Source organism: Acomys russatus, chromosome 7 (genome assembly GCF_903995435.1).
Source record: "Acomys russatus chromosome 7, mAcoRus1.1, whole genome shotgun sequence".
In the NCBI taxonomy this organism is placed as follows: Eukaryota; Metazoa; Chordata; class Mammalia; order Rodentia; family Muridae; genus Acomys; species Acomys russatus.
The window spans coordinates 7,175,934-7,189,571 of NC_067143.1; the positions used below are offsets into that span (position 1 = coordinate 7,175,934).

General features: G+C 53.0%; 1 protein-coding gene across 2 annotated transcripts in view; it reads right to left on the reverse strand.

Moving 5' to 3' along the window:
* Positions 1–3,144: 3,144 nt before the first annotated feature.
* The window catches only part of Ptpn5 (protein tyrosine phosphatase non-receptor type 5), a 57,784-nt gene continuing 47,290 nt past the window's right edge, over positions 3,145–13,638 (reverse strand). Inside the window, exons 8-15 of one of the 2 annotated variants that reach the window (XM_051148569.1) lie at positions 13,338–13,527; positions 10,909–10,993; positions 8,017–8,096; positions 7,711–7,848; positions 6,688–6,798; positions 3,969–4,129; positions 3,762–3,875; positions 3,145–3,443 (exon numbers count right to left, since the gene is read on the reverse strand). In XM_051148569.1, coding sequence (XP_051004526.1) covers positions 3,350–3,443; positions 3,762–3,875; positions 3,969–4,129; positions 6,688–6,798; positions 7,711–7,848; positions 8,017–8,096; positions 10,909–10,993; positions 13,338–13,527 — 973 coding nt within the window. In that variant the 3' untranslated portion in view covers positions 3,145–3,349. Of the gene's footprint in view, positions 3,444–3,761; positions 3,876–3,968; positions 4,130–6,141; positions 6,799–7,710; positions 7,849–8,016; positions 8,097–10,908; positions 10,994–13,337; positions 13,528–13,638 lie in introns of those variants that run through there. The other variant, XM_051148568.1, reaches the window with a different exon arrangement.

A 13,638-nucleotide genomic window follows, 5' to 3' on the forward strand; every position in this document is an offset into this window, starting at 1 on the left:
TGTGGGAGGGAGGGATACTGGGATAAGATTTACCCAGCAAACTGAGTAGGGCTCACAGGGAGCTGGGCTACCTTTTGAGAGGTGCATGGGAGAGGAAGGTAGATCTGCGTATTGCACCAGGAGGAGATGAAATCAGGCCAAGTGAGGAATTTCTGACTATGCCATTCTGGGGCGGGCCTCGCAAGGAAGGTGATTCGCTCTTCTTTCTGGGTCCTGGGGACTTGTGTCTTTGGAATGGTGAGATAGCTGGAATGGTGCCCACAGCCCTGCTTCCGTTTGTCACATGGCAAAGCAGAGGCTTAGGTTTTATTTCTTATATATATTTTTTTGAACCAGTAGTCTCATATATTAAAGACATAAAATGCCATCAACATCTCCTTTTCATCTCCCAGCCTCCCTGCCCCTCCCCCTCCCCAGATGGGGACCTCAATGCAGTCTGGGGGTTGCCTCTGGAGTTCTTCCATGCAGACATGGATATGCGTGTGTGGCCTTCCCAGCGTACGCATCAGGCGGCCTGTCATACACACAGTTGGGTGCCTGTTTTCCCTCTGTGCCTTGGAGAGCTCTCTCTGTGTACCAGTTTACAAGGCCTGGCCTTGTTCTTGATGATGGCCCCAGTGTCTCAGTGAACGGGTGTACCTGCTTCTTCGTTAACCTGCCTGGTGGTGCCTTAAGAACCTATTCTGCATGTGAGGCAACATGTCTGGTTGAAATCGCCGATCCAAATTTGTCACCCAGAACGGAACCAGAGCTTCTTGCGCTCCTTGAGCCCTGCCTTTGTCCAGTGGCCTCCAGGAACCTCAAAGCCTTCTTCAGAGCAGGGGCTGTGAGGCTAACTCCAGGATTCTATGTCATACACCTTCACCTGGGTCACATCTGTCTCTGGGGTCTGACCAGACCCCTCCATATTCAGCCTTACTCCATACCCGCCTCTGGCACAAGAAGTACCAGTTCACGTCTCTTTGCAGGGGAAATGGCAGGCAGCCTCACCCTCTATACTAAGGGCGCCTTCTAACCCTTGAATGCGGTGCCTGTGGCTTAGAGGCTCAGCTTCTGTCCTGGCAGTAGGCTGGCCAGTCTCTTTCTTCTTTGTTCTAGTAGGGGGCGCCGATCCTCACCAGGTCCTTACATGCCACGTACACCCTTGGCGGGGGGGGGGGGGGGGGATCTCTCTCTTAGGCTTGTATTTCAGCTTGATGGCTTGGCAGTGGGGGTTGAGGGAGGGTGGCAAGCTGGATCCAGGAATGGATGGAATGCTGGGGACCAGGTGTGAGGGAAGCTGAGGTGACAGCCCAGGAGTACGTTTCCTGTGCCTTATGGTGGGAGGTTCTGCTTCTCATTGCTGCAGGCTGGGGCCTCTCTGAGCGGAGGAGTTCAGTCAGGGTGGCGTATGTACCTGTCCATGCTCACGCACAAGAGCATGCTCAGCCTAACAGGGTAGGGAGCAAAGCCAAAGGCCTTCGTCTCCCCAGGCCTGGGAAGAGATGCGACCTAGAACAAATCCTGGGAATACCGTTTCTTCCGCCTTGTGTGGCCTAGCGGGGTAGGGGGCAGATGTCAGCTCCTACTTCCTATCCCTCAGTCTGAAATGTGGATAGAAAGGCTCATCCTCTGTGAGGGAGATCTCTGAGCTGGCAGCCCCGCCTTGGACCTCAAGGGTCCCAAGAGCAGCTGCGAAACAGCAGGTTCCCTTGTAAAGCTTTAAACACAAAGGGCCCCAGGGAACTACATCCTAAGCCACCTGGGACACTTCTCTGTCCTTGTCTTCTGCCCCTGGGATAATGCTGTGAGTGGCTGAAGCTGTATATATGGAAGTCACCCCAGGGCAGGGCTGCTGACCAGCCAGCAGGGCCTCAAAGGATTCAGCTGTGCAGGGGATGCCACGGGCAATAAGGAAAAAATAAGGGTGTCTAAAGCTCAGGTAGGGTTCCAGAGAAAAGGAGCACTGTATCCAACCAGAGAGGGGCCTGGGTGTGATGGCAATGTCCCTTTGCCCCACCCCTTGGCCTCCCTGGCTCAGCTGTGAGCTACTTTGCCTTCCAGGGGGCTCCTCCTACCCATCTCTGAGGTTCCCTAGGGTGCAGTGTGCCTGTGGCCGGGACTGAAGGCGGGTGAGAATCCCGAGGTATTAATGGGCTTTGGCTTTCAAATCCAGCTTCACGCATATTCCCAGTCTCCACAGGGGGCGCCAGTGAGCACAAGGGCCAACTTTATGCACATGGGCTGGGAAGGAAAGGCACAAAAGCCTGGGGTGTAAGGAGGGAACAGGAAATGACAGACCAGGAGGCTAGTTTTGCTCAAAATGCTCTGTTTATTGCTCTATTCAATGACCACGAGCGAATTATAAAAAGACACCAAATGTCTCTGTTTGCCGTGGAATAAATATTTAAAGTCAGCAATAAAAACACGTGGGCTCCAAGATAACACATGTTGCCGAAGAGTCATGCATGCCCTGCTCATGGGCTCTCAACACGTGTGGACAAGGGAACACACGCAGGGCGACACGCAGCGAGACATTTGGGCTTTCCCATAGTGACACAGAAAGATGTCTCACAGGTCTGGAGTCGTGTCCCCATCCTACTCTTGGGGGGCCCCCACTCAGGGCCCAGCTCTTTGGGGTTCCCTGCTGCACCTGTCCTCTTTCTCACCTGTGCCTCCTGAGAGCATCAAACACTCAGAAGCCGTCTATGGTGATGCCCATCCTTGCTTGGGAACCTTTCTTAGCAGGAATCTCTCTGTGAACATCACGTGCTCCCCTGCCTTGTCTCTGGGTCCTATTCCTGCCATCTGCATCCTGGTGGCAAAATACAATCTGCCTTTTCAGAGGAGCTGGTGGGACCAGAGGCAGTTACCTCTGCCCTGGGAGTGGGGTGGGGGTGGGGGTGGGGCTGAGGGACGAGAGAGCTCAGTTCAATTCTTTCCTGGCTGAGGGGACACAGTGTCTGGTACAGATAGCTAATGATGGATGGACAGACAGAACACATTGAGATAGGATGCTTGGGGTGTGTCGCGGAAACGTTTTGGACCAAGTAGCAGGGGAACCATGGTTAAAACTGAGGCCCCATATCTGTACGGTGTGGGGTCAGGCCCAGGGGCCCCAGGCCTGGCCTGGCACATTCCCTCCCCCTCTGCCCTCCGCAACTCTGCAGTATGTATAGTGGAAGAGCTAGACGGGGGGTAGGGACCAGGCCAGGGCAACAGAGGGGGAAGGAGCAGACTGAAGGGAAGGGAGAATGAGAGGGAGGGACAAGGAGCAGGCCCAGGATCCAAGGCAAGATCTTGGGTAGTTGGGGTGAAGGCCCAGACTCAAGCTGGGCAGTGCCCAGAGGATCTCAGAGGAAGAGCGTGGTCACTCTGAGGACTGGAGGGACAGCTGCTTCTCATAGAGGCTCATGACGTGGTGCACAAACTGGTATTGCTCGCAAGTCTGGATCATACCACCCCTGCCCAGTAGAGAGGTGGTGGGCTGCTGGAGGGGCCCCCCCAAACACTAGGGGAACCAATTGCTCCGCAGTCTGTAGAGACCAACTCTTCCCAGACTTTCCCTCTGCCCTTTCCTTTCGGGGGACACACCCTTGTTTTCAGCCCCTGCCCTTCCCCGCCAGCTGCTTCTCTTCCGGCTTCCTCCAGAGCAGAGCTGCCTGTTTGATTCTGCTCCCCATTCTGCCTTACAGACTGTGTCTGCATTGTCAAACTGTCCCTTGATTCATTCATGCACACGTACCACTGCCACCCTCTCCGTCCCTGATCAGTGGACTGACCTGTCCTGACGGAGCTGGCACGTGGTCTTTAGGATGTCCACCACGCCCTCACGCCGCAGCTGCTGGCAGCAGATGCTGGTGGCGATGAAGCAGCCAGTTCTCCCAATCCCTGCACTGAGGGTCAAGGGGATGGATGGATGGAGTGAGGGGCAGAGCAACCCAGGGATGGGGGTGGCTCTGCCCTAGGTGGTGGCCAGGAGAACCCACCTGCAGTGTACAATGATTGGGTAACAATGGGCTCCCTCTTGTTGGGCTGCCTCCTCCACCTCTCGTACCAGGTGCAGGAGTGGGGGTGCCCGGTCTGGGGTCTTCTGGTCAGGCCAGGATGTGAACCAGTAATGCTTCAAGCTTCGCTCTTCAGTCCCTCTCTGCCCAGGAGAGAGAGAGAGCCCCCACACCCGACCCCCACATACATGTAAATACTTTCAGACCTAATTCACCCAAAGATGGAGCTGGGAAGGGAGGGAAGGGAGGGACACAGAGAGAGTAGGGATCCTCAGGGCCCTATCTACCATATTGCTTCATGGCACAAGACAGATCCGAGTCAGCTTGGTATGCAAGCGCACGTGTGCATAGGCATCTAAACTCTAAAATCATTCAAGAAAGGCAAGGAGCCTCTTCTCCAGCTCATTACCATGCTGAAGTTCCTTATCCTGACAGATGTTCCAGGTGCCCTTTAGTCACATGACCCAGAGCATAGGGACTTCTCTGCCTGCCCATGCCACTGCCCTCATTATCTGCTGTCACTCTCCTCCCTGTACTACCATCCCACAGGGGGATGATCCCACCTTCCACCTCCTCCCTGACCACCAAACACCCAGAGCATCAAAATGGTCCCTCCCCAACCTAAATCTGGACACGCTGCACTGTGTTTAAGAATTTTTGCTGGCTGGGCCTGATGGTCCAGGCCTATAATCCCAGCTACTTGGAACCTGAGGCAGGCAGATCACAAACTCAAGGCCTATATGGTCTACAGAGCGAGTTCCAAGCCAGCCTGGGAAACTTAGTGATAAAAAGGGCTAGGATGTAGCTCAGTGAGAGAGTTCTGGGTCTAGTGTGAGAGACAACCTTGGTCAGATCTCTAGTATTGGAAACCTAACCCTACATACACCCAACCAAGAAACCAATCACTAAGGGATGCGGTGGCTTCCCGTCTCCCAACTACATATGCTGAAGCCTCCTATCCACTGTGTGGGAATCTGATGGTGGATCAAGAGTGCACACCGTCACATGTGACTCCTACCCTTAGATTAGATGAGATGAGACCCCCGGGAGCTTCCTTGCTCCATCACCCTTTCTGATCTGGGAGGACAAGATCCAGGAAATGGACGCCTTCGCTCACGCGTGTGCACACACACACACACACACACATGTGCTTGCACACACAGCTGCTCCTTCTGCATGCTAGGAAAGCTTTCCCACCTGTCCACTTCTGGTCACCCCTTACCAATCCTCCAAGACCCCACACAGCCACGTCCAGGAAACCCTCTTGCCCCGCCTAGAGCATGCCCCCTGGCAGTGTGTCCTTCTGTATCATTGCCTGTCACTAGTTGCTATTTGCTCCTTAGTATTTGCTGTGCCTTCAGTGTTCGTCCACAAGCAGATCCACTAGCCTGCCTCTAGGTTGCTTAGCAACCTCCAACATCATCACCTGCTGCCAGGTAGCACACTACCACCTTATCTCTCTCTTTCCTCTCTCTCTCTCTCTCTCTGGCTCTTTCTCTCTGACTCTCTCAGTTTTTCTCCTTTTTGGGGCACCCATTCCCTCTCTACTCTTTCCCCCTTTTGTATCAAATTTCTTTCCCAATATTAAATATGTTGTGGCTGATTTCTTAATGACAGTACCCAGTACCCAACCCAGAACCACGCCCAGAGCAGGTGCTTGCAAATGCCTTCAAACCCTAAGACACCCTGGCTCTTCCCTACCTGGTCCCTCAGCACTGAGAAGACAAGCAGCCCCACACACCAGCTTCTTTCTACTTGGAAGCTGTTTTCTCATGTCCTTGGGCTACATGGCTGTGACAATGACCACAGTACCTTCCCCTCACTCCCTGGCCTTCAGGGTTTCCAGGAAGTCTTGACGTTAGATGCTCATGTGGACACTGTCCTCTGGGGGGGGGGTGGAGCTAAAGGCACCCTGGCATCTTTCCCAGCACTGCACCCAGTGAGAGACAGCGCAGCTCAGGGGAACTGAGGTGCTTTCTGTGGCTGCACCCTGTGGCTGTCAGCATCAGTGGCCTTTGCAGGCTGTTTCTGAATAGGGCATCAGCTTCCTGGTGCCCAACTTAACTTCCCCATCATTCGGGGCTATCATAGGAGACTCCACCTTCCACAAACACACGACTGTCTAAACCAGAACCTTCTAATGCCCCACAGGAGCAGATAATGCCCCTGCTTATCTTGGAAGAAGCCCAACTTTTGGTGGGAGGATGCCTTCCCCCACTCTTCTGGGCTGTTTTGTGTTGCTCATATTTTGTGTGTTTCTTCCTTTCCTGCCATTTCCTATAACTATGACTGTGTGTCCTAGAGCAGCGAGGAGCGCCTGCCCTCTGGTGGTAGACATATTGGGTGCAGCACCCCAGTGGAAGGGACATTGTAGGGCACTCAAAGTCATAAAGAACCCCCAGTTACGGTAAGACAATACTGGAAGCGCTTGAGGCCTCCTCACCCAGCCAGTCCTGGCTTGGAGAGGCTGTAGAGGACAGCTGTTGTGTGCGACAGTGCGCAGGAAGAGCTTGATGGCACATGCAGATAAGGTCTGGGGAGGCAGCTGAAGCTCCGTCTTGCCCCTAGGGTCTTACCAGTAAGTCCTGGGAGTGCCACAGGCCTATGTATCTTGTACAGTAGGCCTTTCAGTACCATTTTCTGTTGGGAGTCTCAACTAAGCCTCCCAGACAGCCCTGCCCTGTCTAGCTCCAGGCCTCACCCTGAGGGAGATGAGACGCAGCCGGTAGTCCTCTGTGTGGATGACTTTCTGTATGGTGATCTCCACGCCATCATGGACTACCTGTTCTTCAGGCCAATATTCTGTGCACTTCTGCAAGGACCAAGATCAGACTGTGTCACACACCTATTCTTCTCCCACATCGTCTGCTGCTCTTTTGGGGCCAACAGACAGGAATAGAAGGACAACAGGCCTTGCTTTGGAGGACTGTGTTGAAATCTTGGCTTCATAACGTGTGACCTACTCCGCATTCCTGAGCCTCAGTTTCCCCATTTGAAAAATGAAAATGAGCCGGGCGTGGTGGCACATGCCTTTAATCCCAGCGCTCGGGAGGCAGAGGCAGGTGGACCTTCATGAGTTCGAGGCCAGCCTGGTCTACAAAGCAGTCCAAGACAGCCAAGGCTACACAGAGAAACCCTGTCTCAGAAACAAAACAAAACAAAGCAAAACAAAACCAGAAAACAACAACAACAACAAAAACCCCTCAGGTCTTCAGCTGAGCTATCTCTCTAACCTTCCTCTGGAAAAAAAAAATTTTTTTTTTTGTTTTTTTTTCGAGACAGGGTTTCTCTGGGTAGCCTTGGCCATCCTGGACTCACTTTGTAGACCAGGCTGGCCTGGAACTCACAGCGATCCGCCTGCCTCTGCCTCCCGAGTGCTGGGATTAGAGGCATGCGCCACCACTCCCGGCCTAAAAAACATTTTTTTAAAATGGAGATTCAATTGAATGAACTGTTCATCAAGTAATTTCCACATCAGTGGCAAAGTGGGAGGCAGCAGAAAATCATGGTTGAAATCGTGACCATTGGATGGAAAGGAAGGAGCCACCTCCAGGCTCTGCCCTGCTCTGTGGGAACCTGAGTGTATACCTTAACTTTCAACACCTTCTGTTGCCTTGAGTACACAGCAGGCTCACAAGATCCTCATCAAGATTAATGGGCAAGTGAGATGCTTCATGTGGGGACACAAAACAGGGAGCAATGAGCAATGGCACGGGGTCCCTACCTCATTCATCTCCTCGATATTGGTGATCATGACAATGATGGGTGTGTGCTCCTGCCACACCATGCGCCAGAAGTCGGCCACGGTGCTGACGATGGGTCCCTGTGTGGCGATGTACACCTTCTCCTTCCCGCTGTAGCCCTGCAGTCACCCAAGGCCAGCCTGTCAGGTCAGGAGCAGAGGCAGCACTCCCGGGGCCCAGTCCCACACTTAGGCTCCTCTTGGGGCTTGTAGGAGCTGAACTTGGGGGCCGGCCTGGAGGATAGATCCCAGCTGAGGCTGGGAGGGCCATGAGATGGAGCTACGTACCCGGATGTAGTTGGCATTGATGTAGGAGCTGAGAGGATCTTCAGCGTCAGGAGAAGTCAGACACACCCTACTGTGAGGATCTGGGGGGGGGGGCAGGGGAGGTTGTGAGCTGGGCCTTCTGGGACAGGGCCCAACTTCTCTGTCCTATACCACAGCACCCACATTTCCTCTGGGGGTCCTAGGCAGCATGTGCTCTCACAGACACTGCAGGGATGCTATTGAGAATCATTACCCAGTGCCCTCCTTTTTTCTTATAAAGATAAAAACAGTTAGCAGGGGTTGGTAAGAAGGCTCAGAGGGTAAAAAGACGCTTGCTGCCAAGCCTGAGTTGGATCCTCGAGATCCATGTGCTGGAGGGTAGAACTGAATCTAACAAGTTGCCCTCAGACCTCCACACGTGTGCCCCCCATATGCTTACATGCATATGCATACAAAATAAATTAATAAAATAATTAAAAAAAAGAGTTAACAGGAGAAAGCTGAGCCCAATAGCATATGGCGAATGCTACGTAACAGGCAGTTGCTGTTTGTCATGAGCTTCCAGCAGACAGAGGCAATAGGAGAAGAATCTACAGCTGTTAGGGCGATGAAGGTGACGGGCATATGCCTCTCATCTCCAGCCCTCCTCTGCCAGTCCCTGTCTCTGCCTGGCTAGTGGTAGGTGACGTGGGGTGGCCAGTTCTTGTAGAGAGGGCATAGAAGGGGTTTAGGGATGGGAGGGGTAAGAGCAAGTAAGAGAGGGTTTCCGCATGGCCAACAGAGAGAGTTCTCAAGCAGGCAGCTCTGCCCGGACCATCTCCGTTTCACCTATCCAGGGCTGGAAGGATCGATGTGGGCACTGCCCTCTCTGGCCAGATGTGAGAGCTTTGAAATTGGTCAGAGAGCTGCCATGGTGATGGCTGTGATTGCATCCTACAGACCAGGCTTATGCTGGCTCTGCTTGGTGTTGTGTTTACGAGAAGAACCATCTAGACCAACAAGACACGCAGGTCTCAATCTTAGAGAGGGTGTAGCATCGGGCAGGAAGACGCGTGGTGCATGGTTTGAGAGCTCTCGGGCTGGAGTGACTGGGCTAGGGTGACCGTGCTTCCCAAAAGATGTGGCACCTTTCAGGGATTGGACCAGGGGCACAGGTCGTGGTTGAGACTGATGAGGGATGGAAGCTGGCACACAGAGGCGCCAGATGCCACACAGCCTCACTCCCATGCTTAGAGAGGGTGACACTGACGGTGCTCAAGGGGGAAGGTGACATGATTAGGTTTCTGTTGTGCCTCATTGTTGAGAGAGGTACAAGATGGAGAAAAGGCACGTCAGGAAATGACTGCCACAATCCAGTAAGAAATGTCAAGGTCACAAGCTGCCTTGTCTGGCACCTCGCCCAGGGACATTTATGCCAGTGCTCCATATGTAAAGGGTGCTCATTAGAATTGGGCAACACGGAAGACTGAACCCCCCAAAAATCATTTGGTAGTAAGGATCCAAGGGAGGGGGCAGGATCTGAGAGAGCCATGCATCTTTGCTGACTGGGACAGCCATTGTGACCTTGACTCTTGACCTTCACACAGCCTGCTGACTCGGTGCTCACCCTAGGACTGTCCACAGGGCTGTTTGTTGTTTTTGGTTTTGCTAGACACCAAGCTCTGTGTGTAGAATCCAAATTCTCAGTCCCTGAGGTGGGGTTCAGGAAATGTGTGTGATCAATAATAGGACTAAATCTCAGGGCGTCCCCGATCCCAGAGGCTGCCTCTGCTGAGCCTTCCATGCCCTTTGACCCCTGACCCCAGTCCAGTCTCTTAAGGTTCAGGGTCAACTCTTCTATGTCTGGTGTGGGGCCCTGGAGGTTCAGCACGTGGCTGGGGGAGCTGGGAGCCTGCTGACGATCCAGCAAGACCACATAGCATATATGGCTAACCCCAGTGACCATTCCAAGGCGGCCAGAAAAACTCTAGGTTCCCGGGGGGCAGCCAGGCTCCTGCCCCCAGGAAGAACAGGAGCAGGGAGGATAAGCTGAGAGGAGAGGTGAGCAGCCCAAATAAGGCATCCTGGCCTTAAATGGTGCTTTGTTTAAACGTAACTACCTAGAGACTGTGTAGCCATAGCAACCACAAGTCGATATTTTAAAAGTTAAAAATAAGTCATGACATCTTCTTACATTGCTGTTGGAGATGCTGATGGCAAACTGAGTTTTAAGGGCTCACACTGGGTGGAGTGGGCTTTGGGGGATTCACTCTCAGTAAGTCAACCCCCCTCCTTCTGAGCTAGCCCCCCAAAGGCCTTGATGAAAATGACACCATGGGACGGAATGGAGACAGTAGGTCACTTGGTCTAATCACCTCCAAAGGAGACAAGCCTTATGGGGGGCTCTCTGTGTAACCTCACTTGCACACACCCTGTGACAGCCAGATCTCTACAGCATGACGGTGCCTCATTTCCTGCTAGAGGACTGACTCACAGGCAGGTCATACAGAACACAGGTAAACAAAGGGTTCCAGGGTCACAGAAGCAGCCCAGGTGTGTGAGGCAGGTCTTTGCTTACTAGCTGTGTGACTGTGGAAGAGCCAGTTACCTTCTCTGAGCCTTTAACGTCCTCTTAAAATATACTATATGTACTCATAAGAGGAAAAAACCCACACCAATACACCAGACACTGCTCACTGCCTCACAGCCATCCTTTCTCTCAGTGCTTCTACTGCACCACTGGCCAGGAAGGGTGAGGGTCCAGGGCCAGAAACTGAATCTGCTCTCATTCCCTTCCCTTCCTTGGCTGTCTTGGCCTCCATCCCATCTCCTTTGATGACTGTCCAGCGTCCCAGGGGGCCCAGCTCTGGACCTGAGGATTTCCCAAATGACAGGCCCCACTGCCTTTCCCACCCTGGGGCAGCAGGTACTCACTGGGAAGGATAGTTTTGTAGCGATTCTTCCGCACCAGCCCTGGGATGTCATATTCTTTAGGATCCACAAAGTTCATGGGGATTTCCTACACGAGAAAGACACGGGGCTGTGAGCAGCTGCAGGGTGGTCCTCTGATTTCAGGGGCTGCTTGCCTCCAACCACCAGCTCAGGGGCTCTCTTGAGTTCGTGTGTTCATTGACAAGCGCTGACTGCTAAGTGAGTTAGCACACACCCGCATTTAGAATAGTTACTGGCAAATGCCAAGGGCATAAAATATACAGCGCAGCAATCGTCTAGTGAGGGACAGCCTGGTTTGTGATAGACATTCAATAAAAGACCACGTGAAAATGAGCAAGACAAGAAGTGACCTTGCCAGTCATCACCTTCTTCCCTGCTCTCTTTGCAGGAGCTGGCCAGGTAGCTCTGGAGACATGTGTCCCTCCCTTTGGTCACTCTCACCTTGGATTTTTGTTTGTGTTGTTTTCTTCTTGCTAACCCTCTACCCATGCCCCCATCTCTTCCACAAATCTTGTCTATCTGAGGCCACTTTCTCTAAGAACTCTCTGATTGCCCAGTAACGAGGAAGTTGGCTTCTTATCCTTTAAGGGCCACTTGTCCCTTCTAAACAGCTGCATGTGGCATGGGCACCCTGGCCTGTGAGGTCTCTTTGGACCAGGCCTGTTTCTCACGCCCCTTTCCCCGTTCCTCCCACTGCCTCCACATTGGAGACTAAAGCTAGAGCCTTGTGCGTGCTGGGCAAGAACCTCATCACTGAGCAAATATTCCAGCTCTTTCTCCACCCCCCCCGCCCCTTTTTAAATTTTGAGGCAGAGCCTCAGAAACTTCCTCACTATGTAGCCTAGGCAGGCCTTGAACTTGTGATCTTCCCAACTTGGCTTTATTTCCTTTGATTTGCCATTCTCAGTTGTGCCTCCCTCCTCTTCCCAGGTCCATGGGGGTCTGTGTTCATGGCGCCCCACTTGCTGAGAGTACTAGTTTCAGCCCTGCACCGCCAATTTGTCTCTAACTCTCAGGTTCACCTCAGCTCCATCCCCTCACCCATGGCCTCTGGGGTGCCTCCTAAGAGATACCTCCCTATGGACACCCCTCTAATCTGTCTGCACACTTTGGCATCTGGTCATACGGCTCCCTGTTTCTGGATATACTCTATGGTCTTTCACAATGCCAATGATGGTACCTTCTAGGCCTCTTGTGAGAATCAAAAGAAATAATGAATACCCCCCCCCCACCATACACATGTGCAGAACTGCCCGTGGAGTGGGTGAGCAGGCTGTGTTCCTTCCTCTCTGCAAAAATCTATGGTATCGACTGAGCAGGAAGTGACATGCAGGACTGTTGATGGGAGCTGAGAGTGGGAGCCGAGGAAGGCTTTCTAGAGACACTGAGCGGGATTGATGGGAGGAAGGCACCAGTCACCTGGCCCAGGAGTGGGCAGTTCCTGCTGGGATGGAGTGGAGCACAAGGCTGGAGGAGAAGGCTGGGGCCCATCACTCTGTGGTTTTCTGCAGGTGGAGTCTGGAGCACAGAGCCCAAGCAGTTCAGCAGGTGAGCTACCTGACTGGTGGCTTTGACAGGAAATGAATTGGGCTTTGAGGTCTCAGTTCCTTCCCCCTCTTGGTTTTTTTTTTTTTTTTTTTTTTTTTTATTACCTATGGGTGCAGACCATGGGGGCAAACAAAGCTAAGACCTCCATGGCAGTGGAGTTTGCTATCTCTGAGGCTCAGAATCAAAGGCTTATTCTTGTCTCACTCTGCCGAGTCTCATTTCAGACTTACTGATACAGGCTACACTTTCCTATGGCTGAGCTCTTACCTGGCTCAGCACCTGGCAGGAGATCAGGATTGTTACTTATTGGGAAAGGAGTTAGGGCCTAAGCTTGAAACCCAGGGGAGAAGAGCGGAGACCCAGGAGCATGGGATAAACGTCCTTGATGAAGTAGGCAGAGGAGGGAGGGGAGACGCGAGAGTCGGAAGATGAAGTGTTCTTTCCTATGGGCTTAACCCAGCTTTGTCTATTTGGCAAGGCATGTACTCTACCACTGAACTACACCACCACCATTACCACCACCACCACCACCACCACCACCACCAAGAGACTGCATTCTATGGCTTCCAGAGCACAGCCCTCGCAACAAGACCCCGAAGTGCCACTCTCTGCCTGATGTGTGCTATTGTCTTCCTTAGCTCCTGCAAGGACCCTGCCATTTGTCTGACTTTCCAGATGAAGACATCAGGTCTCAGAGGGGGATGGGTGGGAGGGGAGAGAGACTGCCCAGGGATGCTGGGGGAGAGGACAATGAAGGGGTGTTAGTTTATTCCGTGTATGGGTCTCTACACTCTGGAGCACTGGCTGGCCGGGTGATGGACCATTATGAGTGCAAAGGTGGGTGGCCACTTGGAAGGACTCACAAAGAACTCCGCCTGCAGCAAGAAGGGGTCCAGGGCCTTCTCGTGCAACTCCTCAGCCCGGAGGACACGGGATGCACTGAGCAGGTACTCATGGGCTGACTCCTCTCTTGGGGACACCAGGTAGCCGAAGCCCTCCTCGTTGCAGCCGGGAGTGCACATGTCCAGGGTCAAGGAGACATTGGAGCCCCTCCTGCAAGGGCCATAGAAGAGGATATTAGCCTTAGGCGTGAGAGAAAGGGAGGTGGTCAGCAAAGAGCAGAGTGGACTCCAGGAAGAAGGATGTGAAAAGAACCTGTCCTAA